General features: G+C 41.0%; 1 protein-coding gene across 1 annotated transcript in view; it reads right to left on the reverse strand.

The window, feature by feature from the left end:
- Nucleotides 1-25043, reverse strand: part of LOC142217786 (bifunctional heparan sulfate N-deacetylase/N-sulfotransferase 3-like) — a 320369-nt gene that overhangs the window by 184555 nt on the left and 110771 nt on the right. Inside the window, exons 4-5 of the mRNA XM_075286112.1 lie at nucleotides 23215-23369; nucleotides 5029-5214 (exon numbers count right to left, since the gene is read on the reverse strand). Of these exons, the coding sequence (XP_075142213.1) occupies nucleotides 5029-5214; nucleotides 23215-23369 (341 nt within the window). The remainder of the gene's footprint in view (nucleotides 1-5028; nucleotides 5215-23214; nucleotides 23370-25043) is intronic.

Here is a 25043-nt window from a genome sequence, read left to right on the forward strand (position 1 = left end):
TATAGCACACATTATATTGTCTGCTCCGTAATTCCTGGTCCAACACATGGTGGTGGCCATTTTCTTGTAGCGTGGCCATTTTTGTTAATCTGAAATTAATTGCTATTTGTTTGGTTTTGCTAAAAACCAAACAGTTTGGTATATTCAGGATGAACCAGGCTCCTTATGAACCGATTCACTCATATCCAGTTGGCATTAGAGATGCTGGTAGAAAGTTCATATGAAAATAAAGGTAAACCTCTTTAGTAGTGTGCAGTATATCTACAATCAGTATTATATACCATACATGCAATCCTTCACAGTATAATGCACCCCACTCTATTCAGACTGAGCATGCGGTTGGACACTTCTTGCTGCCTTGTTATAATCAAAATAGCTTAGTGTGCCATTTAGTTTGGATGAATATGATGTGTCTTGAGTGCCTCAGTACATACCTCAGACATTCACACTTCTATTCCCTTGAATATTACTTGTTGCTCAATTTTTCACTTCCACATCCACATTTTATTTCCTGCTGACTTAATTTAGCTTCACATGGAAGCCACATGGTTGGATATCAACTACAATAGGCCAACTGTATAACCTTCAGAAAAATTCAATCATAGCCAAGAGGAGTGGCTTAGTGCTCATCATTCACCGGATGCCTAGGCAGAGTGAATTCCAGCCTGAAGACGCCACGGGGACGCTGCACGGAGAAGACTTCTAAAGGTAAGAGAAGAACTAGCGTTGATTGGCAGAATGTATAGCATTCTGCTAATCAACGCTGGTTCTGCATTGAACCTTAAACTTCGAACAGCTAGTAGTGTTTGATCGAGTACGAGTATTTCGAATACCTTAGTATTTGATCGAACACCTACTCGATCGAACACTACTCGCTCATCTCTAATTGTTTTTTGTTTCATTGATATAAAAATTTTTGAGTGTCTTTATACCTACGTTTTTTGCTAGTTCTAGAATTATAAGTAGTCTTATAAGATAAGATAAGATGATCCTTTAATAGTCCCACAATGGGGAAATTTCAGTGATACAGTTTCATAGATGGTACAGTAGTATATAACAAGAGAGGAAAAACACATACAAGCTCATGGCAAATAGAGAAATCCTAGGAATCATAGCAACTAAAAAAGAAATAAACACAGACACACTGCAGGATTATTTAGTTCTCTGTGCAGAGTGATGTTGATAATACAGCCGAATGAAATGAAACACTAATGAAAAAAACACTAATCCCATGAAGAGTTATTCCAAATGTCCAAGCTCACAATAACTCTATTACAATGTGTGCACTGTACATTATCAAATTTACTAGGCAAAATATGGCAAAATTTGTTGTCCTTGACCTTTTTCTTTGTTCTTATATGGACCCCACATAGCATAAACTGTGATATTTTGCAGCAACGTTTTGCATTACTTTACAAAGTGGATTGGATTCTGGCTTTCTGGCTGAGGCTTGTAAAGTGGGCCTTTACCCAAACTGTCTATTTAATATGGTACATGACTCTGGATATGGGATGTCCCTCACTCCTACCTAAAACCACCCAAACTACGGTAAATAATGACTTTGGAATAAATGCACAAAACACTTTATTTTGGTTGTCAAAATGGCCACAGCTTTATTAAACTCACAGAAGTAAAATAATGACAGAAGGAGTCAGGTAAAGTGCTAGACCATTGGGATTCACGAATACTGTGAGATCCCCAGCTGTCTGACATACAGCACCCAGCCAGACAGCAATAAATAAATAAAGGGGGGCAGCATGCTCCGGCTTGCAATTCTAGCAGAGCCAGTACACTTTAAGGGCAACAACGACCCTGTGCTTAACCACTGTGCCCGCCCCTGGATGACGTTACTATTACGACATCCTTCAGGCTGGCCATTTCTAAAGCTCAGCCTGTTCACCACCATGAGGTTTAACCTCCTCTATTAGTTAAAATAAGTCCACAATAACTTGCCTGCAACTTCCACCTGACTCCTCAACCGCAAAAGTAAAGCTGTGACAGTTTATCAATGGACCATGTGACACGTAATACTTTATTACACACGACTGACTAAATAATGGCAAACCTCCGACTCACAAAGAGTCATCCTACAGCACTCAGGAGAGGAAAAAACTCCTGTGGAGGAAACCTCTAGGGAACCATGGCTGGAGGACTGCCCTTCCCTTGGGCCTAGAAGGATAATGCCCAACAATAACTCATCAGTCATCTCATAATTGAATATATAGAGCCAAATACACAATTACAGTAACAAAGCAATGATACAATAATACATTAGATAGGAAAATGTGAAAAAAACAAAAAAAACAAAAACAAGTATAACATAGTGATGCAAAGAGGGCAGGAGGGCGGGAAATGCTTCATCCAGGTCTTGTGATGAGAAAGAGGATGAAGATGGGTGAGACAGGAAGTGACATCTATTCCTAACTCCTCCCTCCCTACAGTAACACACTAAGCACCATATACTAAAGCAGAATACACAGATACAGTCCTATGAAAAAGTTTGGGCACCCCTATTAATCTTAATCATTTTTAGTTCTAAATATTTTGGTATTTGCAACAGCCATTTCAGTTTGATATATCTAATAACTGATGGACACAGTAATATTTCAGGATTGAAATGAGGTTTATTGTACTAACAGAAAATGCGCAATATGCATTAAACCAAAATTTGACCGGTGCAAAAGTATGGGCACCTCAACAGAAAAGTGACATTAATATTTAGTAGATCCTCCTTTTGCAAAGATAACAGCCTCTAGTCGCTTCCTGTAGCTTTTAATCAGTTCCTGGATCCTGGATAAAGGTATTTTGGACAAACAATTCAAGTTCAGTTAAGTTAGATGGTCGCCGAGCATGGACAGCCCGCTTCAAATCATCCCACAGATGTTCAATGATATTCAGGTCTGGGGACTGGGATGGCCATTCCAGAACATTGTAATTGTTCCTCTGCATGAATGCCTGAGGATTTGGAGCGGTGTTTTGGATCATTGTCTTGCTGAAATATCCATCCCCGGCGTAACTTCAACTTCGTCACTGATTCTTGAACATTATTCTCAAGAATCTGCTGATACTGAGTGGAATCCATGCGACCCTCAACTTTAACAAGATTCCCGATGCCGGCATTGGCCACACAGCCCCAAAGCATGATGGAACCTCCACCAAATTTTACAGTGGGTAGCATGTGTTTTTCTTGGAATGCTGTTTCTTTTTGGACGCCATGCATAACGCCTTTTTTTATAACCAAACAACTCAATTTTTATTTCCAAAATGAAGCTGCCTTGTCCAAATGTGCTTTTTCATACCTCAGGCAACTCTATTTGTGGCGTACGTCCAGAAACGGCTTCTTTCTCATCACTCTCCCATACAGCTTCTATTTGTGCAAAGTGCGCTGTATAGTTGACCGATGCACAGTGACACCATCTGCAGCAAGATGATGCTGCAGCTCTTTGGAGGTGGTCTGTGGATTGTCCTTGACTGTTCTCACCATTCTTCTTCTCTGCCTTTCTGATATTTTTCTTGGCCTGCCACTTCTGGGCTTAACAAGAACTGTCCCTGTGGTCTTCCATTTCCTTACTATGTTCCTCACAGTGGAAACTGACAGGTTAAATCTCTGAGACAACTTTTTGTATCCTTCCCCTGAACAACTATGTTGAACAATCTTTGTTTTCAGATCATTTGAGAGTTGTTTTGAGTAGCCCATGATGCCGCTCTTCAGAGGAGATTCAAATAGGAGATCAACTTGCAATTGGCCACCTTAAATACCTTTTCTTATGATTAGATACATCTGGCTATGAAGTTCAAAGCTCACTGAGGTTACAAAACCAATTTTGTGCTTCAGTAAGTCAGTAAAAAGTAGTTAGGGGAATTCAAATCAATAAAATGATAAGGGTGCCCATACTTTTGCACCGGTCAAATTTTGGTTTAATGCATATTGCACATTTTCTGTTAGTACAATAAACCTCATTTCAATCCTGAAATATTACTGTGTCCATCAGTTATTAGATATATCAAACTGAAATGGCTGTTGCAAACACCAAAATATTTAGAACAAAAAATGATTAAGATTAATAGGGGTGCCCAAACTTTTTCATAGGACTGTATAAAGCAGAACATATACAGATATATACTCCTACAGCAGAACATACAGATATACACTCCTAAAGCAGAACATACACAGATATATACTCCTACAGCAGAATATACAGATATATAGTCCTAAAGCAGAACATACAGATATATACCCCTAAAGCTGAATATACACAGATGTATATTCCTAAAGTAGAACATACACAGATATATACTCCTAAAGCTGTATATACACTAAAGCTGAATATACACTGATATATTCTTAAAGCTGACCCAGTTTGTATAAATCTACTCAACTACTGCACAAAGAAGAAACTGCAGGAGTTATTGGTTCCCCCATCCCAAAGTCATGTCCCCCTTTGCTGATGGCTCCGGGGTGTCTGAACATACGGTAAAATAATGCAACCAGCTTCAACTTGACATCTTTCGGTTTCAAGCTTTCTACATGTGCAAATGAACTGTAAATATTTGGTACAATGAAGTGAAAAGTCAAGTATCTAGCATCTCAATACCAATGCTGTAAAGTGCTACAAATCTAATAGATTAACAAAGTACATGCAACAATCCAGGCAGTAAAGCACACACCACATGGAAATGCAGTGCTTCAAGAAATAAAGTATTTTTAGCTCCAAGTACTCCTTGAAAAATGAGCAATAGCCATTCTACCTTCAGCCTATCCTTAGCACTTACAGCATTTCCTTACAGACTGATCACCTTGCAAAACTAATATAACTATTTAGGACACTTTTTGCTATTAATGAGTGATAAATAAGGATCAGACCCTGCTCTATAGGCCCCATTGCAACAGCTGGGCTTGATGGAGGTGGTAAGAGGCCCTCTTTACTAAGTTAGCACTACTCCACTGTTAGTATTCTTCCTGATGGCTAGTGGGTTCAGATACCATGCACAACATATTGTAACTGATTATAGTCATGAAGAACCTACCATGATATTTTTGTGAATGAATCCTTGTCTGTAACGCGCTGGTTTCAGATGTGGATATTCTTCTGTACTTGTGACTTTAATATTCCAAATCTTTTTCCAAGCATCATAAAGTTGTATGTGTACTGGATAGACACCTGAGTGATGGGGAGCCACTGCATAACCCATGTCCGTTGGAATACCATGTTCCTGTAACATATTTATTGGCATGAGGAAATATTCACACTGAGTAGCAAAACAAAAATTATTTTAATGGTTTAAAAATATTTAAATGACAACAAGAAAAAAAATCTAAAAATACTGGCCCTCAAAGAGACAACCTTGGGAATATAGGTACAGAGGACAGAGGGATTGTTCAGATATTAAGCTGGTACGTTCATCTGTGTTCATCAGTCAACTGACAGTATCAGATATCCAGGGGTAGTTGAAGGACCATTGTATCTCATCTTTTTAGATTCTCTTGTAACAGGTTCAATGGCATAAGATTGGAAGATTGTTGATGTTGCACCAATATTTAACAATGGTAAATAGTTGATCTATTGGTTCTGTGATCATATCTATAGATGAGCGAGTAGTACTCGATCGAGTAGGTATTTGATTGAATACTATGGTATTCGAAATACTCGTACTCAATTGAGTACCACTCTCTATTCGAATATAAAAGTTCGATGCAGAACCAGCATTGATTGGCTGAATTCTATACAGTTGGCCAATCAACGCTGGTTCTTCTCCTACCTTTAGAAGTCTTCTCCTTGCAGCTTCCCCGCGGCGTCTTCCGGCTCTTCATTCACTCTGCGGGCCTGGGCAGAAACGACTGCGCATGTCCGATTGTAGTGCGGGCATGCGCAGTCGGCTCTGCCCAGGCCCGATGCCTGGCAGAGTGAACGAAGAGCCGGAAGATGCCGTGGGGACACTGCAAGGAGAAGACTTCTCGGAGGATCCAGCCCGATCCTCACTTGTGGACTTGGTAAGTATAATTTGATCGAACGTTGCCTACCCCTGAAACGAGCATTTCCCCCCCATAGACTATAATAGGGTTTGATATTCGATTCGAGTAGTCGAATATTGAGGGGCTACTCGAAACGAATATCGAACCTCGAACATTTTACTGTTCGCTCATCTCTAATCATATCTAAGTATTCAAAGACTGGAAAACATCTGTAGACAGTAGTAGCTTTGGTTGAAAGTTAAAGCTTAACAGAGAGAAAGAAGTGGATTTAGTCAAACTGTAGAATATAAAAACACAACATCTATGGCCCCTCAAATTAGTATAGAGTTGAAAAATGTCTGGTGTACACTGCTCAAAAACGCTGATGGAAATATAAAAATGGTGACCTGATGCCCATCTGGAAGAAATAATAGACTCCAGTCAGGAGCCCACCAGGCCAATTGCAGCTCTTACCCGGACACTGTCCCACACAGTGGGTGGTGATGCAAAATGGAAAAGATAAATTGAAAAACCGGGAAATGATAGAGCGCTAATGGCATCAAGATCCATAATAAATGTAAAAATAAAATAAAAATAAATGATGTGGATGGTTAAGATAAAATGGTTCTGTTTATTGCTCCAAGGACATGAACAACAACATAAAAACGGCTACACATTTCGACACCGGGTGGGTGTCTTCTTCAGGCCAGGCAGGAGATGTCCAGCAATAGCCTTAGAACCAAATGAAGATGAGTTGAATCAAGTTTATTTGGTTCTAATGTTATTGCTGGACACCTCCTGCTTGGTCTGAAGAAGACACCCGCCCGGTGTCGGAACGCATAGCCGTTTTGTGCCGTTGTTCATGTCCTTGGAGCAATAAACGAACCAATATATCTTAACCATCCACATAGTTTATTTTTATTTTATTTTTTACGTTTATTACAGATCTTGCTGCCATTAACGCTCTATAATTTCTCGGTTTTTCCATTTATCTTTTCCACTGCTCAAAAATGATATCCATGGTGGTGGTGTCATATCCAAACCTAAGTCAAGCTTAAACTTTTTACCACAGCTGCTTATGTTTGCAGATGTTTTGCCATTTGTCTCATACTGACCCAAGAACCAATGGACCATGATCACTTCAGCAACTCAGGTGGTCTCAGACCCCATGCACACTCCTACAATCAGTCCCTTCTGGAACTCTATCAGGTTATCATATCACACCAGTTATTTATAATAGCACAGGTAATAATTTTCAACAGTGACATAAACTACATAACTGAGAAAAGCAAGCATTACCAATAGCAGCTGTGTTAGGTTGAATTCAACTCGACTAAGTAAAAATAAAGGGTATATTGTCCACCACTGTATTGTAGGAAAGGAACTACAAGTGTGCATGAAGGCAAATAGTTTAATAGCCAATAACCATTATGGATTCATGAAGAACCGATTGTGCTTAGCTAACACGTTTGGTGAAGAGGTAAGAGAAATAAAACTCCCATTGAAAACAGACAGGAGACAGCTTGTTATGCTTTGTACAAACCATGTTCTGGGTTCAATCCCAGCCTTGCAGCTAATAAACAAAACTTTATTGATCTCCCGTAGAGATGAGCGAACACTAAAATGTTCGAGGTTCGAAATTCGATTCGAACAGCCGCTCACTGTTCGTGTGTTCGAACGGGTTTCGAACCCCATTATAGTCTATGGGGAACAGATACTCGTTAAGGGGGAAACCCAAATCCGTGTCTGGAGGGTCACCAAGTCCACTATGACACCCCAGGAAATGATGCCAACACCTCTGGAATGACACTGGGACAGCAGGGGAAGCATGTCTGGGGGCATCTAACACACCAAAGACCCTCTATTACCCCAACATCACAGCCTAACAACTACACACTTTACACATTCAAAAAAACCTCTATCAAAGTGGGAAAATACCTGGAAACCTTCTTTACTCCCCAAATGGATGGACACAAACCCCAATTTAAGCTCAACAAACAGTAACAACCACCCCTTTAAATCACGTTCCCCATGACAACCACAAATGGAATAGGCAATGGGAATTCCAAAAGCCCTCACCCTTAACTGTCATTTTGAGTGTGTGTGTGTGTGTGTGTGTGTGTGTGTGATGTGGTAAGACCTTCCAAAATTCACTTTTCTAGCCCTTAACATGAGCCCTTCCAAACAAAGTTACAGGACCTTAAGCTGAGCTACCAGCAGAGATTGAGGCCCTTGGCATGAGTAGAGCCTTGCACCAGCAGTGTTTTTGGCACTTAGGGTGAGTTGAGCCTTGTACCAGCGTGTGTCCCTTAACATCAGGCGGGCCCTAAGTTCTGCGCTTTGCACAAAAGTTCCACATTAACTAGGCTGAATGGTACAAAGATTAGTAGGCCCGAGAACCAAGAACAGGTCTTGCAATGGCTGTCGGATAACGCTTAAAGCACATTGTCCACCAGCCAGGCAGCCTCTATCTCCTCTTACCCAACAGTCTTGTCCTCCTTCCACCCAAAATTCCCAATCTTCCCAGAACAATAACCCCAACTGTCCCTGCTCCCCAGAGCTGTTCTCCCTTCCTTTGACTGTACCGCAACCTGCCCCTCCATTTCGCGATTCCACGGACCTAACAGACGAGTATCTGTGTCCAGATGCTCAAACACTAGAGTCTCCTCCATTCCATCTCCGGTCAATTTGGTGGCGGATGACCAGCAACCCACCCTCATCGACGACTATGAGACGCAGTTGCTGTCAGGGCAGCCAGTTGACATGCGCATTGTGCAGGAGGAGGAGGTGAGACAGGAGTTGGAAGAGGAGGTGGTGGACGACGAGGACACCGACCCCACCTGGACAAGGCGGATGTCAAGCTGGGAATGTAGTGTGGATGTTGAGGCAGGTGCAGAACCAAAAAGGGTAGCTAGAGGCAGAGACATGTCCAGAGGCAGAGGTCAGCTGCTTTGCCGAAGCCAGGCCAGACCCGGAATGTCCGAAGATGTTCCCTTTTGTACCCAGCCCAGAAAAACTCCCCCATCGAGGGCACGTTTCTTGAAGGTGTAGAGTTTTTTCAAGGAATGCGCCGAGGACAGATATAGTGTCGTCTACACAATTTGCCTCTCGAAATCGAGTAGGGGCCCTGAGAAGAGCAACCTGTCCACCACTTCAATGCACCGTCATTTGGAATCCAAGCAATGGAATCAGTGGCAGGCAGCAACGGCAGGACAAACGTCGCCCGCCGTTCATGCCACTGCCTCTGCTCACAGTGCTGGCGATGCACTCCAGAGGACGAGCCAGGACATCACTTCATCTGCCTCCGCCACTTTGTTGACTTCTCCCTCATCCTCCCCTGTTTCTGTCTTATCTCCTTCTCCTGCACCATCAAAGGCACCATCAGGCGCTTCTTTACAACAACCCACCATCTCTCAGACATTGGAGCGCCGGCAGAAATACACCGCTAACCACCCACCCACGCAAGCCTAGAACGCCAACATCGCTAAACTGCTGGCCCAGGAGAGGTTGGCGTTCCGGCTTGTTGAAACTCCCGCCTTCCCGGACCTGATGGCAACTGTGGCACCTCACTATGCCGTCCCTAGCCGTCTCAACTTCTCCCGGTGTGGCGTCCCCGCCTTGCACCAGCACGTGTCACTCAACATCAGGTGGGCCCTTAGTTCCGCGCTTTGCTGCAAGGTCCACTTGACCACCGACACTTGGACAAGCGCCTGTGGTCAGGGATGCTGTAGTGCTTATCTTTAATGACAGGCAGGGTGAATGTGGTGGAGTCTGTTCCCCGGGTGCAAACTGGGGTGGCCTATCTCCTCTCCCAGGCCAAAATTCATGGCAGGAGTAGACTGAAACCCTACGACGCTGCAACCTCCACCACAGCTACTAGCGGCAAACGCTAAAACACTGGTGTGGGGAGACGTCAGCAGGCGGTGCTGAAGCTCATCAGCTTGGGGGACAGACAGCACAGTGCCTCCGAGGTCAGGGATGCCATCCTGGCTGAGATGGCATTTTTTTTTCCCTGCTACACCTGGGGCCTGGCATTTTTGCGCCTGTGATAATGGCTGGAACCTGGTAGCAGATCTGGAGCTTGCCAGACTCAAACACGGTCCACGCATGGCCCATGTTTTCCAACTTGTTGGTGCCATGTTTCTTTGAAACCTACACCATTGTGCCTGATATACAGGTCAAAGTGGGGCCATTTTCGTAAGTGAGAACTAGCCTCTGCTAGGCAGAAAACATTCAGAGCACACTCCTCTCATCTTCGCACCGTTGGCTGGCGGAGGAAGACGAGGGGGTTGGAGTGGCATCTGATGTCCCTATCCCACACGAGGCTAGAGGGTGCACTTCAGTGCATCCCATTGCTTCACCACAAATGGTGTGAAGGGGAGTGGAAAATGGAGGAAATGGAGAGTGACCCTTACAGTTGGGGCCAGCAAAGGCATGCCAAGTAACACACTGGCACACATGGCTGACTTCATCTTGGGTTGCTTTTCAACACATATTTCACATCATGAAGAACAAATAATACTGGATTTTTACAAGCCTCGAACCCCGGTCTAGGTCTAATGTCTGTTCCTTTCTTATATTAGGGGAGAGGGAAAAAAAATTACTACAGTGATACGTTTAGCATACATAGACTGACTATTAATGTGTATCCCACTTAGTGTTGTTAGGGTTACACACTGTCACAACCTGGCTAAAGCTTCTATAGCTGTTAATAAAGTCAACATAACTTTACGGTATCCAAAAAGACAGCTGGTACCGACAGAGAGCAAGACAAATGTCAACCAAAGCTGTGAGCTCTGAACACCCACAGTGACTTTGGCGTCATCATCATTATAAGGGAGCGGGTGGTAATAAATAACTTGGCAGTGCCTAAAACCCAAAAAGCTTATACAACTATATTTACATTAAGATACACAAATGACACTTTTCAGTAGCATGTCATGAGACAAGCTGATAAGCTCTTCCTTTGTGCAGTGCTATTTGAAAGTTAAACGCTGCCTTTATTTTAATTCTGGAGAAGGTGCAGACATTAGATTTAGAACATGTTGTCTTCATTGTCCAAATCCTCTATATAGGTAACGTGTTTTTCGGGCCGAGCTGTCTGGGAACGAGCTGGTGCAGCACTGACAACCTGGGTGAATATGGCAAGAGCCTGAGATGTAGGGTGAATGAATCCCCAAATTATTTGTGGAATTCCCAGTGAGACAATGGCACTATCTACCAGTAGCAAAAATTGTGGGTGCACGTAACCCCCATATATTCTTTGAATTCCCAGTCAGACAATGGCACTATATACCAGTAGCAAAAATTGTGGGTGCACGTAACCCCCATATATTCTTTGAATTCCCAGTCAGACAATGGCACTGTATACCAGTAGTAAAAATTGTGGGTGCACATAACCCCAATATATTCTTTGAATTCCCAGTGAGACAATGGCACTGTATAGCAGTAGCAAAAATTGTGGGTGCACGTAACCCCCATATATTCTTTGAATTCCCAGTCAGACAATGGCACTATATACCAGTAGTAAAAATTGTGAGTGCACATAACCCCAATATATTCTTTGAATTCCCAGTGAGACAATGGCACTGTATAGCAGTAGCAAAAATTGTGGGTGCACGTAACCCCCATATATTCTTTGAATTCCCAGTCAGACAATGGCACTATATACCAGTAGTAAAAATTGTGGGTGCACATAACCCCAATATATTCTTTGAATTCCCAGTGAGACAATGGCACTGTATAGCAGTAGCAAAAATTGTGGGTGCACGTAACCCCCATATATTCTTTGAATTCCCAGTCAGACAATGGCACTGTATACCAGTAGTAAAAATTGTGGGTGCACATAACCCCAATATAATCTTTGAATTCCCAGTGAGACAATGGCACTGTATAGCAGTAGCAAAAATTGTGGGTGCACGTAACCCCCATATATTCTTTGAATTCCCAGTGAGACAATGGCACTGTATAGCAGTAGCAAAAATTGTGGGTGCACGTAACCCCCATATATTCTTTGAATTCCCAGTCAGACAATGGCACTATATACCAGTAGTAAAAATTGTGGGTGCACATAACCCCAATATATTCTTTGATGTCCCAGTGAGACAATGGCACTGTATAGCAGTAGCAAAAATTGTGGGTGCACGTAACCCCCATATATTCTTTGAATTCCCAGTCAGACAATGGCACTGTATACCAGTAGTAAAAATTGTGGGTGCACATAACCCCAATATATTCTTTGAATTCCCAGTGAGACAATGGCACTGTATAGCAGTAGCAAAAATTGTGGGTGCACGTAACCCCCATATATTCTTTGAATTCCCAGTCAGACAATGGCACTATATACCAGTAGTAAAAATTGTGGGTGCACATAACCCCAATATAATCTTTGAATTCCCAGTGAGACAATGGCACTGTATAGCAGTAGCAAAAATTGTGGGTGCACGTAACCCCCATACATTCTTTGAATTCCCAGTCAGACAATGGCACTGTATACCAGTAGTAAAAATTGTGGGTGCACATAACCCCAATATATTCTTTGAATTCCCAGTGAGACAATGGCACTGTATAGCAGTAGCAAAAATTGTGGGTGCACGTAACCCCCATATATTCTTTGAATTCCCAGTCAGACAATGGCACTATATACCAGTAGTAAAAATTGTGGGTGCACATAACCCCAATATAATCTTTGAATTCCCAGTGAGACAATGGCACTGTATAGCAGTAGCAAAAATTGTGGGTGCACGTAACCCCCATATATTCTTTGAATTCCCAGTCAGACAATGGCACTATATACCAGTAGTAAAAATTGTGGGTGCACATAACCCCAATATATTCTTTGAATTCCCAGTGAGACAATGGCACTGTATAGCAGTAGCAAAAATTGTGGGTGCACGTAACCCCCATATATTCTTTGAATTCCCAGTCAGACAATGGCACTGTATACCAGTAGTAAAAATTGTGGGTGCACATAACCCCAATATATTCTTTGAATTCCCAGTGAGACAATGGCACTGTATAGCAGTAGCAAAAATTGTGGGTGCACGTAACCCCCATATATTCTTTGAATTCCCAGTCAGACAATGGCACTATATACCAGTAGTAAAAATTGTGGGTGCACATAACCCCAATATAATCTTTGAATTCCCAGTGAGACAATGGCACTGTATAGCAGTAGCAAAAATTGTGGGTGCATGTAACCCCCATATATTCTTTGAATTCCCAGTCAGACAATGGCACTATATACCAGTAGTAAAAATTGTGGGTGCACATAACCCCAATATATTCTTTGAATTCCCAGTGAGACAATGGCACTGTATAGCAGTAGCAAAAATTGTGGGTGCACGTAACCCCCATATATTCTTTGAATTCCCAGTCAGACAATGGCACTGTATACCAGTAGTAAAAATTGTGGGTGCACATAACCCCAATATATTCTTTGAATTCCCAGTGAGACAATGGCACTGTATAGCAGTAGCAAAAATTGTGGGTGCACGTAACCCCCATATATTCTTTGAATTCCCAGTCAGACAATGGCACTATATACCAGTAGTAAAAATTGTGGGTGCACATAACCCCAATATAATCTTTGAATTCCCAGTGAGACAATGGCACTGTATAGCAGTAGCAAAAATTGTGGGTGCACGTAACCCCCATATATTCTTTGAATTCCCAGTCAGACAATGGCACTATATACCAGTAGTAAAAATTGTGGGTGCACATAACCCCAATATAATCTTTGAATTCCCAGTGAGACAATGGCACTGTATAGCAGTAGCAAAAATTGTGGGTGCACGTAACCCCCATATATTCTTTGAATTCCCAGTCAGACAATGGCACTGTATACCAGTAGTAAAAATTGTGGGTGCACATAACCCCAATATATTCTTTGAATTCCCAGTGAGACAATGGCACTGTATAGCAGTAGCAAAAATTGTGGGTGCACGTAACCCCAATATATTCTTTGAATTCCCAGTGAGACAATGGCACTGTATACCAGTAGTAAAAATTGTGGGTGCACATAACCCCAATATATTCTTTGAATTCCCAGTGAGACAATGGCACTGTATACCAGTAGTAAAAATTGTGGGTGCACATAACCCCAATATATTCTTTGAATTCCCAGTGAGACAATGGCACTGTATACCAGTAGCAAAAATAGTGGGTGTATATAGCCCCAATTCTATTGCTAGGGGACTTGCAGGGTATTTCTGAGGTGAAGGTGGGGGGGCACACCGTTGGAACGGGGATTTGGGGTGTATATATGGGGTATACGGGAATACACTGTCAGTGTTTTCCATTCAGGATCCTGGGAAAGCTGGGTTGCGGCGATTGAGCCCGTCAGTGCCACGTTACACTGACAAGCTTCTCCCTGGAATTGAAGTTATATGTAAGCCCAATATATTCTTTGAATTCCCAGTGAGACAATGGCACTATATGGCAGTAGCAAAAATAGTGGGTGTATATAGCCCCAATTCTATTGCTAGGGGACTTGCAGGGTATTTCTGGGGTGAAGGTGGGGGGGCACACCGTTGGAACGGGTATCGGGGGTATATATCGGGTATACGGGAATACACTGACAGTGTATTCCATTCAGGATCCTGGGAAAGCTGGGTTGCGGCGATTGAGCCCATCAGTGCCACGTTACACTGACAAGCTTCTCCCTGGAATTTAGCTCTTATAAGAGCTGTTGGTTGTCTTCTCCTTCCTATCCTAGCCTGTCCCTGCCTACCCAGAATCTAACCCCTAGCTAACTGGACGGAAACCTCCGTCCCCGGTGAATTGCAAGCTCAGAATGACGCGAAGCTGGGCGGCGCTGTTCTTTTAAATTAGAGGTCACATGTTTTCGGCAGCCAATGGGTTTTGCCTACTTTTTTCAACGTCACCGGTGTCGTAGTTCCTGTCCCACCTACCCTGCGCTGTTATTGGAGCAAAAAAGGCGCCAGGGAAGGTGGGAGGGGAATCGAGTAATGGCGCACTTTACCACGCGGTGTTCGATTCGATTCGAACATGCCGAACAGCCTAATATCCGATCGAACATGAGTTCGATAGAACACTGTTCGCTCATCTCTAATCTCCCGGCAATATCCACATTAGTATTCACTGCACTAAAATGACGTCAGTGAACACTAATGAGTTGGCAGCCAAGTTAAAGTGACCATTCACTGGGTCAAGGAGCCTGCAAACTGGACAATACGGGTGAGTTGACATGTCTGACTTAGGGTGGCAAACCGAGTGCATTGGTACATGTATTACATGATGAAGGTGTTATTCACTCACTGTCATTATCATCAATGCCCCTCTGTCTGTCTGGCAGCTTGGGAAAGAGGCAGAGGCCAGTAACCAACATTGTTAGCTGCATCAAGAACATCTAGACACACACAAGCACACTGCGCCAGGACCTCCCATCTTGACCCAACAGTGGCCTTTTCATAGTATTTAGCACCAGTCCTGAAGCTGCCTAGAGGAGATGTTAGGGAGCTAGGTCAGCTGCTCACCATCATCAGCCTGTCAACTGGACCACTTTGAAAACTCAGTCAGATACATTGCCAATCTGCCCTGTTAAATGGCATGGAAGGACCCAATGGTAATGAGAGACTACACATGTATACATGTGTTGTCAGCATAAAGAAAAAGTATTGTGTGCATCACTCTGAATATTGAACGGTCCTTCAAGTAGGGTCCCAATCCGTGTCATAAATGTAGAAAAACTGTAGCACTCCATAAAGAAGTGATGAAGTTATATTTTAATTGAAATTGTGCCCAGTAGTGCAAGCATAACATCCTGTCCTACTAGTCCTTCATCAGATGCTTCTATGTGGATATAATATTGTTGAGATGGTGGAGTGTTTCACTCCTGGTGCTGTGTTCTGGGACTACCTGTGCCTCTTGCTGCTTAATCCATAAGTGCTTACTGCACATGTGATCTATTGTAATAGACAGCAGAAAACCCTATTTTTGGAAGGTTCCAGGGCTGCACATACATCATGTCCTTCCCAGATTACAACTCATGTTTAACTCTGGTGAAATATTAGGTAAATTGCATCAAAAACATATGAGGGTTGTGGATCCAAAGAACACCTGAACAAAATTGAATACGTTATATATAAATAGACAATGATGAACTGTGCCCATCAGCATTCATTCTACACCAGTCTGTTATACAAGAGGATACAGGGTGAACAATCATTTAGCAATCAGTCTCTCGACATGTCCTTTCACTGTTGGCACAGCCCTTAACTGCCTAGGTGCCAGTTTGCAATAATTTTTTGTTTCACCTAAAGCAAATGTTCCCCTGATGAATGAGCAAACTCTCTTTTATCAGTGGATCTGTAGCAGTATTACATAGGGCTATTATTGGAACAAGGCTTCTTAGGAGCACTTGTAAATACTAACCCTAAATATCTGTCTAATAAGGCCTTTAGTCTAATGCTCTTTAATATAATGTAAATAATAAGATAGACTTCTAAGTAATTTTTCAGGTCTTCTGACCCTTTGCACTTTGGCATGTGTGGGACTGACCTTTATTGCATATGGATTTGCAAGTTAGCGATATAATGTTTGCAGACTTAGCATTTTCACCGAGCAGCAAGCTATCAAAATTTGAAGGCAAATTGATATATAAAATATTCAGTGAATTTGCAAAGTCGTAGCCAAAGTCACATTTTATGCATTTGTTCCTAAAACACTGCAAGTATTGAAATCAAGGGTTGCTCTGGGCTTGTAGTCATTTACAATTTCAGCCCTTCTTCATTCAGTTATAAAATAGGTAAACTCATAGAAGATTGACAGCAGAATAAAAAACACTTAGTCCATCTAGTCTGACCTTATATTGTTTCCTTTTTGTCTTAGGATAAAGCAGTTTATCCCGGGCATATTTAATTTCACTTATGATAGATTTCCCAACTACATTTGCTGGTTTCCAGCCTCAAATAATCTTTAGGTGAAACAATATTTCCTGACATTTGTTCTGAAAAATTAATGCCATGTTCTGTATAGCCATGTCTACTTTCCACAAGGCTATATAGAACAATTTCTCTAAGTCTCTTCTAACATGAAGTGTTTTATGCTTTAGACTCTCCACCATTTTTATAGTCCACCTTTACTACCATACTATATCTACTTCTTTTGTAGGAGGGGTCTCCAGATCTACATAAAGTATTCCCGATGTGGTCTCACTAGTGCTCTCTACAGTGGGATCACAATCTCTCTTTTCTTAATGGTTGTACTTCTTGCTATACAGATCAATATCCTGTGATGTTCAGCTGTATCGCAACTCCCCATGGGGCCAACTCCCCATGACTCACAATCCAGAAAAGTCAGTAGCTGGAGGAAAGATACAGTAGTCTGTCTGGATCCCAGAAACTCACTCAGCTTTTATGCACACACAGGTCACAGATGAGGATGTTACCTTTCGTAGCCATTTCGTACCTTTCCTTTGTGTCAACTTCTAGGCATGTTATCAGGCCAAAATAACCAGGGTATGTGAACTTTAGAACAGGGTCATTTTGATGTTTTTGGTTGCCATTATGAATTAAAAAGAGAAATCACAGAAGTTTGACAATAAATGGCTTCACCCAACCACCAACCATGAGTGGAGAAAAGGGTTTTGTGTTATCATTCATATTCTCTGAAAAAAGGCCAAAAAAAATAAAAAATCTGCCGAGGTATGTAAACTTTTTAGGACAACTGTATAATGATTATTATATACTACTTACTAATATAAGCTGTTTTTTTAAAAGTTAAAGAGGTGTGGTAAGAATAGGTCATTAATTAAAATTGGTAGGGGTCCTACATCTGGACCCCTGACTATCACTTGGTTGAAGAGGCTGCAGTGTTCACATGATTGAATTAAATGTGTCCGAGCTGCAAACAGACCATGTGACTGATGAATGTGATGACACATGGCGTGTGAAGTGGAGGCAGCTATCACAGAGCATCGCAACTGCATCAAATAGATACGTAATGGGGATCTGGGGTGTCAGACCCCACAGATCTTCAATTGATGACCTATTATAAGTATAGGTCATCAATTTAAAAGTCCCAGAAAACCCCGTTAAGTCATGTCTCCATGCTTGGCCAGCCAGATGACAGAAACCCAGCCTGATAACTAATAGTTAGGAAGTGATTCATATTGTGCCAAGACATTTGGAGCTACAGTTCCATAGCACTTTAAGGATTACAGTTGCCTTCTATTAAATGCATTGATTTGAATGTAGGAAAAATAAGATTTTAGATTTGCCCCATAAGGTCACCATGATAATTTCTTTTGGCAGATTAACCCTATACGTGGAATATAAAAACATAATGTTAAAAGCTTTTGGATTAAGTCTGAATCTGGGTTAAGAACACTTCTATTCTTTATACCGTATAAGAAGTTTTGTATTTCCAAAATGATAAAACATAGAACAATGATGCAATATTCCAAAGGATTATCTGCGAGAAATCAGAAGCTGGCATATTCTACAGTTCTTAAATCATAAAGACATGCTTTTACGGAGAGTTCAACAGCGGCTTCCACTAAGAAGCGAAAAACATGGCAGGGTTCCAGGCCAGTCACTGACAGTATAGTATGAACATTCAACTAAATAGAAGTGTGGGTGGCTATAAAGCTTAAGGGAACATCAGAAGGATGAGAAAGAACTGTGAAAACGGAATACATGAGGTGAAAAAAAAAATTATCTGTGGGTAGTAATTGAAGCAATACAACATCTATTTTGTGCATGCCATATTCTCTATAACATCAGGTTCAGGATACGAATGGATGTAATTTAAAAATATATATGTTGTTCAAAGATATAGCTCCCAGTTTGATATTTCTCCGTGCTTTTTTATGTTTTTTCCATCAGTGATTTATGTTTTACCCATTGCCTTTCCAATATTTTACTTCAGTGAGCTGTTAACGTATGCGGCACAAAAGCATAACATTTATTCTACATTTTATCACATTGGAAACTTAGAAGAATGAAACATTTTGACTGCTCTTGTTCTTCTAGAGTTTCTACTTTTGATCACACAGCTGAACGAATGTGTCCAAGACAATAATAGTAAGAGAAAAAACACATTTAAATAGGTTGAGGGGAAATGAAGCATGAGTTTTTACTTGACTTGCCACACTTAAAAAAGAAGTTATGATGCATGTGTGGAGGCGGCATTGCGACGAAGGGTTTGCTTTAAAACTCGCCATAGACTATTTTTATCTACAGTCCTGTGTAATGTTTTATACCGAATGTAAAACTAGCAAACTATTGTCTGATAGGGAAATGAAAAATATGTTTTCCTTGATGGAAAAAGCAAAACTGTACCTCTACTGTCACCTTATGGACGGTAGCTCTCTATAAGCCACTGTCTGACTTTCAAGACATGACTCTGGATATAAGCCAAGCCAGACAATATCTTCGAAAGGAAAATACACTAATCTGGTGACAGCTGTTTCAAGGGTTCTTGTCCCTTTGACAATAAAGGGTACAGTATTCATGGTGGAAAATTTGTTAACATATTATTTTCCAGATTATCTAGTGGCTTTTATGGCCTTTATGACTCCGCGAAGACTCCGCCTGCAAAATCAGTCTCCACCAGGAGACATAGTACCCCTCCTAAATTACTGTCTGAAATGTATAATATATAGAATGAGAAATCAGAAACACATCCAAAATCCATAAAATAATACGGAAGGGGATGGTCAGTAACCAATGTCCTGACTCTGGGGGTACATATGTGTCATTGAGGCCTGGTTCACATCTGCATTCGGTATTACGTTTGGGGAGTCTGCTTGAGAACCCCCTCAAATGGAATAGTGAAGGCATTAAAAAGCGGTGACCAATGAAAACACACAGACCCCTTAGACTATAATGGGATCCATGTTTCTTCCACGCAGTGTCCACACGAATTATGCAAATTATGCGGAATTATAGTCTATGGGGTCTGTGTGCTTTTATGGCTCATTTTAATGCGTTTGGTATTCCTTTTGGGGGGATCCCCAAGCGGACTCCCTGAACGGAATACCGAAAGCAGATGAGAACCAGACATGTCCACTAGGACAGTAATCACAGCTCTCCAAATTAAGACAATTATTCACAAAAACATGTAATATTGCAACATTTACAAAAATGAAAAAAGGGGTAAGGGGCCACACGGTGGCTCAGTGGTCAGCACGGCAGCCTTGCAGCGCTGGGGTCCTGGTGTTCAAATCCCGCCAAGGGCAAAAAACCATCTGCAAGGAGTTTGTACGTTCTCCCTGTGTTTGCATGGATTTCCATCCCATATTCCAAAAAAGACATACTGATAGGGAAAAATGTACATTGTGAGCCCTAAAAGGCTGTCACTAACAGATTACTTTATTTGTATTAGAAGCTGAGTTCTAGGAAATAGTGAATAAGATGTAACAGAAGAAATAAGTCAGCCAGACTTAGTGATGATCTAATGTCAGACATTTTTATAGGTCTGATCCTTTGTCCCTGGTAGCTGTGACTGATATTATTCTTATCTGTCCTAAGCATGTTCACTTGAAATTGTTGACCAGGCAAGTATTCAAGCGACATCTATCTTGTATGTGTGGCCAGCTTTGACAAGGTCATTCACCTGAGATAGCTGGTGACAGAATACCCCCTCTACAATAAATATACACATTTCTTCTATGGTACGAGGGGAGTAACCAGCTGACATATACCTTCATGCCACTGTTTTCCCAGTAAAAGTAAATGTTAAAAATATATGGCAAATCTGCTGTTAACAATCCATGGAGCTGTGGTTGGACATGACTGTGCATAACTGTGCTACAATGCCATTGTAGAGAATGCTGCACAGAAAACTAAATATGTACTGGGGCAACACGGTGGCTCAGTGGTAACACTGCAGCCTTGTAGCGCTGGAGTCCTGGGTTATTATCCTGCCAAGGATAACATCTTCAAGGAGTTTGTATGTTCTCCCCATGTTTGTGTGGATTTACTCCCATACTCCAAAGATATATTGATAGGGAAAAATGTAGATTGAGATTCTACATGGGGCTCACAATCTACATAAAAAACCTAAATATGTACTATACAACATATTTACCCTGAGCAGAGCGTGTAATGTTATGAGACATGATGCAATAAATGGCAAATTAGGTAACAGAACAGGGGATGTACCTAATAGCGAGATAAGGGCAGGGCAGGATACATGCTGCATGATGTTAATAAAACTAGGCACTGTATGAGTTACTGTATGACTTTGAAGGGGCATTGATAGGATGTGCTCTTTTTACTGTCCTTTACTGTTAATGGCAAATTCAAGTCTATGGAAGCCCATCATTTCCATTTTCTTGCTTCGTATGTACTTTGCCATATAGTACTCTAAACTAACTCATTCTTTTGGACCTGAAACAGATCTGGGCCATGAGTTTGCAAACTAAATGAGTTTACTGCATTTACATGTACTCTAAAGATCCAGCAATTTGTAATGTCCCACTGTGCAACCTATTGGCCAGCACAAAAGATCTCCTGAGTATAGCTGACCCTTGTTTGGTTAGGTTCAGTGTGAGCTTTCTATTTACAGGGACGATCAATTCATGGGTCAAAAGATTGACAAACTTGAATAAGAGCATGGGAATAGGAAAGAAAAACTTCTATAGCTAATGATAGCTGCTCCACTGAACATTTTTACAGATCAACTGAGAACATTTACAGCAAGAATAACATTTAAACACACATTTGAACATTTTCTTAAAAAGAAAATCCTTATGAAAAATGATATTTAAAAGCATCTGGCTATTAAAAAATGTAATTTTTATATTTTCAAATGACATTTTGACAGTATCCATGTACTAAATGTCCCTGCAGAGCAAAGATATTAAAATAGACATTGAAATATTTGTACAAACCCGACTAATTTACTTAATGCTTTATATTGAAGCAACAATTTAACCTTTAACCTTTCTGTATTGTTCTTTCATTTTATATGCTTGTTCATATGCTATGGATTGATCATCTTTTCATTCACTTGTACAATGCACTGGAAGTTAATGACATTATATAAGTCATAGTAAATTAGGGGCATTATGTTAAGTCACATTCAACACTGAAAAGGTGACTTGGTTTTCACCACTGCTATGTCTGTCTTGTATTCCCCATAAATAACAATTCTGGAGCATCGTATCTTAGAGCTCTACATTTTATTGTTCATGTGTTATTTTTTATTTTAAAAAATTTGAATAACTTAACAACTGGGTAATACGATTATTCTTGTCAGGAGTGTGTGTCCTTGTACAATTTGACACTCTCAGTACTCAATGGACAATGTCAGAGTATATGGGACATTGTTTTCCAACTGGTAACACCAAGTTGTTAATTTTTCATACATTTCTATGAGGAACCATACAATGGAGAATTCAAGATCAGATTAAAATATTGTCTTTGTGACGCTAGGTTCACACCTGCGTTCTGGTCTCCGTTCTGTGCTTTCCATCTTCTACATGCAAGAAGACGGAAACCACAAACCGGGTCCGGCCGTGAGCGGCGGTGAGCGTTTTATGCTCTCTGCCGCGAAACCGTTTTTTTAAATCCAGACACAGAGTACTGCATGTCCGACTCTGTGTCTGGATTAAAAAACCCAGTTTCGCAGTGGAGAGCGCAAAACGCTCACCGCCGCTCACGGCCGGACAGCTTTCTCACCCATTCAAATGAATGGGTGAGAAAGACTCCTGCAGGTTTCCGTATCCTGCTCTGTTTTATGCAGGAAACGGAAACCTGCAGGACGGACACCTGGGCGCAGATGTGAACGAGCCCTTAGAAGATTTTCCTCATTCACAGACTATCAATGTCTAGCAGCTGCAACTATTAGTGTACTTTTTCTTAGTGTACTTCCCCTTTCCTCTCTATCTACTGATATGTAAAAAGTAACTAAGCCCAATAAGTTGATTTCTTAAATATATTTCTTAAATTTATTACAAAGGTTTTTTTTATATTCACGTGTACTATTCAATTATGAAAGATTGTTCTAGAATTGGGGGTACACTTTAAATGTGACATGTAATGAAATTGCAATAGTTGTACATACTAATGATAATGGTATAGTACCATCCAAGTTCTCATTGTTCATATACTAGTCTGCAATGTTTATGGTCAGGGCTCCAACAATGTGTAATATAGTTACAGTATTGTTTGTGAGTCTCTGGCTCGGGAACACTGACTATTTATAACTTAATTGATTTTAATTTTACATTTAATTTCAACATATATAATATCAGATCAGACAATTTAACCATGAGGGACTATTGTACTTACCAAAGCAAATTTTTTGTTGAGAATCATTTGCTCTACAAGTGAAGACTCATTATGAAAAAGATGAGGCTGCATATGACTCCACATATGTGGAAACCACCAAAACTCATCCACTGAGCCCAGCAAGAGGTCATCACCTCTATCCTCTTTCTCAGTACCTACAAGAAAACAAGTTATTAATATTGTGCTACAGTAAGAAATTAACTGGAAAAAATTATATATACAAGTATATTTTAGCTGATCATTTCAGGCATTCTGCTCATGATGTCACCAGATCTTAACAGTATTATTACATATTTGGAATATTTCATTATTGAGTTTCTTTTTACTTATAAAAAGTGGTGTGCACTTGTCTTTAAAGGAAGTCTGTTAGCAGGATCATTTGGTATAAATTAAGCGCATAGTACTGATGTCCATTTTACCCTGATTCCAACAGTAGCTTGTTTTTGTTATCCAAAGCTTCTACACTCGCAAATCAAACTTTTCTAAATAAGCAATTGGATCCTCAAATGCTACTTGTGTTCCTTCTGAACCGAGTAGCTGCACACACTTTCACTGCCTGTAACTTTCACTTTGCATTGTGATGTTGTTACGTCCTCACCTGTTCGAACTTCTGTTTTGCTTTAAATTCTGATTTTATTAACATTTTATTATTATACAATTGTACAATAATTTCACATAGAAGACAACTTGAAATAAAAGTGTAACAAGTACAAACAATTTTGAGTAGTAGGGCAGTTATAGAGAATACAAAAACATAAATGAGTTATGACATGAAGAATAGTCACAGAAAGAGAAAAAGGACTCTGAATAATGGTGGAAATTTCGACGTCATATACAATAATTGACCCGAGTTGAAAGAGGGTAAATGGGGTGTAAGGGGGTTATAAGATAGGTGAGTTTTGTTTTATTGGAGGTTGGGGGGTGGGGGAGTGGCCAGGTAGGTAAATGACGTTCGGAAGGTGTCAAGTTTATAGTGTATACAGGTGGTTCTAAAGCTCACAAGGTGTTATTCATAGGAGATCACTGGGTAGAGGATACATCTGTGTAAGAGTCACACCATGGAGACCACACCTTCAGGTACATGTCACAAGTCCATAGTTTCCAGCACAGTTATTCTTCATATCTGGCTATCTGGTGTACCTTTTCATGCCAGAGCTGCTTCATGACTTCGCTGCTTCCAGCAAATGAGGGGAGAGGTTCAATTTAGAAGGGGAGTATGAGGGGAATGGTTTGGACAAAAGTACCATTTCTGGGGAGAGTTGTATACATTTTTTCACTATTTTGGAGATTTGTTCCTCCACCCCAGACCAGAAAGGTCTGATCTTATCACAAGACCATCAGATGTGTAGTTTGCTAAATTGTGTGCATGCACCCATTCAGGTGTTTTATACCATCTCGCTAAGACTTTAAAATGTGTCTCTTAAATCCTTACACATCTGGAGAAGCCATGAGAATTTTTCAGGATTGAATTTGTCTCTTCGGTTGCAAACTCGGTATTAAGTTCCTTTTCCCATGAAATAAGATATGTTGGTTTTGGAGTGTCTTGGGAGTTTAATAGGATTGTCTTAAGGTGGGATAGTTTTCTAAAGAGTTGGTTCCCAAAGACCAGTCGGACTTCAAAGGGGGTCATGAGCCTTGATACAGGTCCTAACTTCAGAACTTCCATCATCCATTTGTGGAAGTTTGCATAGTGTAGAAAATTTATGTGTGTCGTGGGAAGAAGTCGCTGTAAAATTTGGTGAGAAATCAGCCTATCATCCCTGACAAGATCTTGAAGTTTAAAGGCTTCTAATTTAGACCAGAAACTGTAGTCGGCTGAGGCATGTTCG

The sequence above is a fragment of the Leptodactylus fuscus genome, chromosome 1 (assembly GCF_031893055.1).
Source record: "Leptodactylus fuscus isolate aLepFus1 chromosome 1, aLepFus1.hap2, whole genome shotgun sequence".
NCBI classification, from domain to species: domain Eukaryota; kingdom Metazoa; phylum Chordata; class Amphibia; order Anura; family Leptodactylidae; genus Leptodactylus; species Leptodactylus fuscus.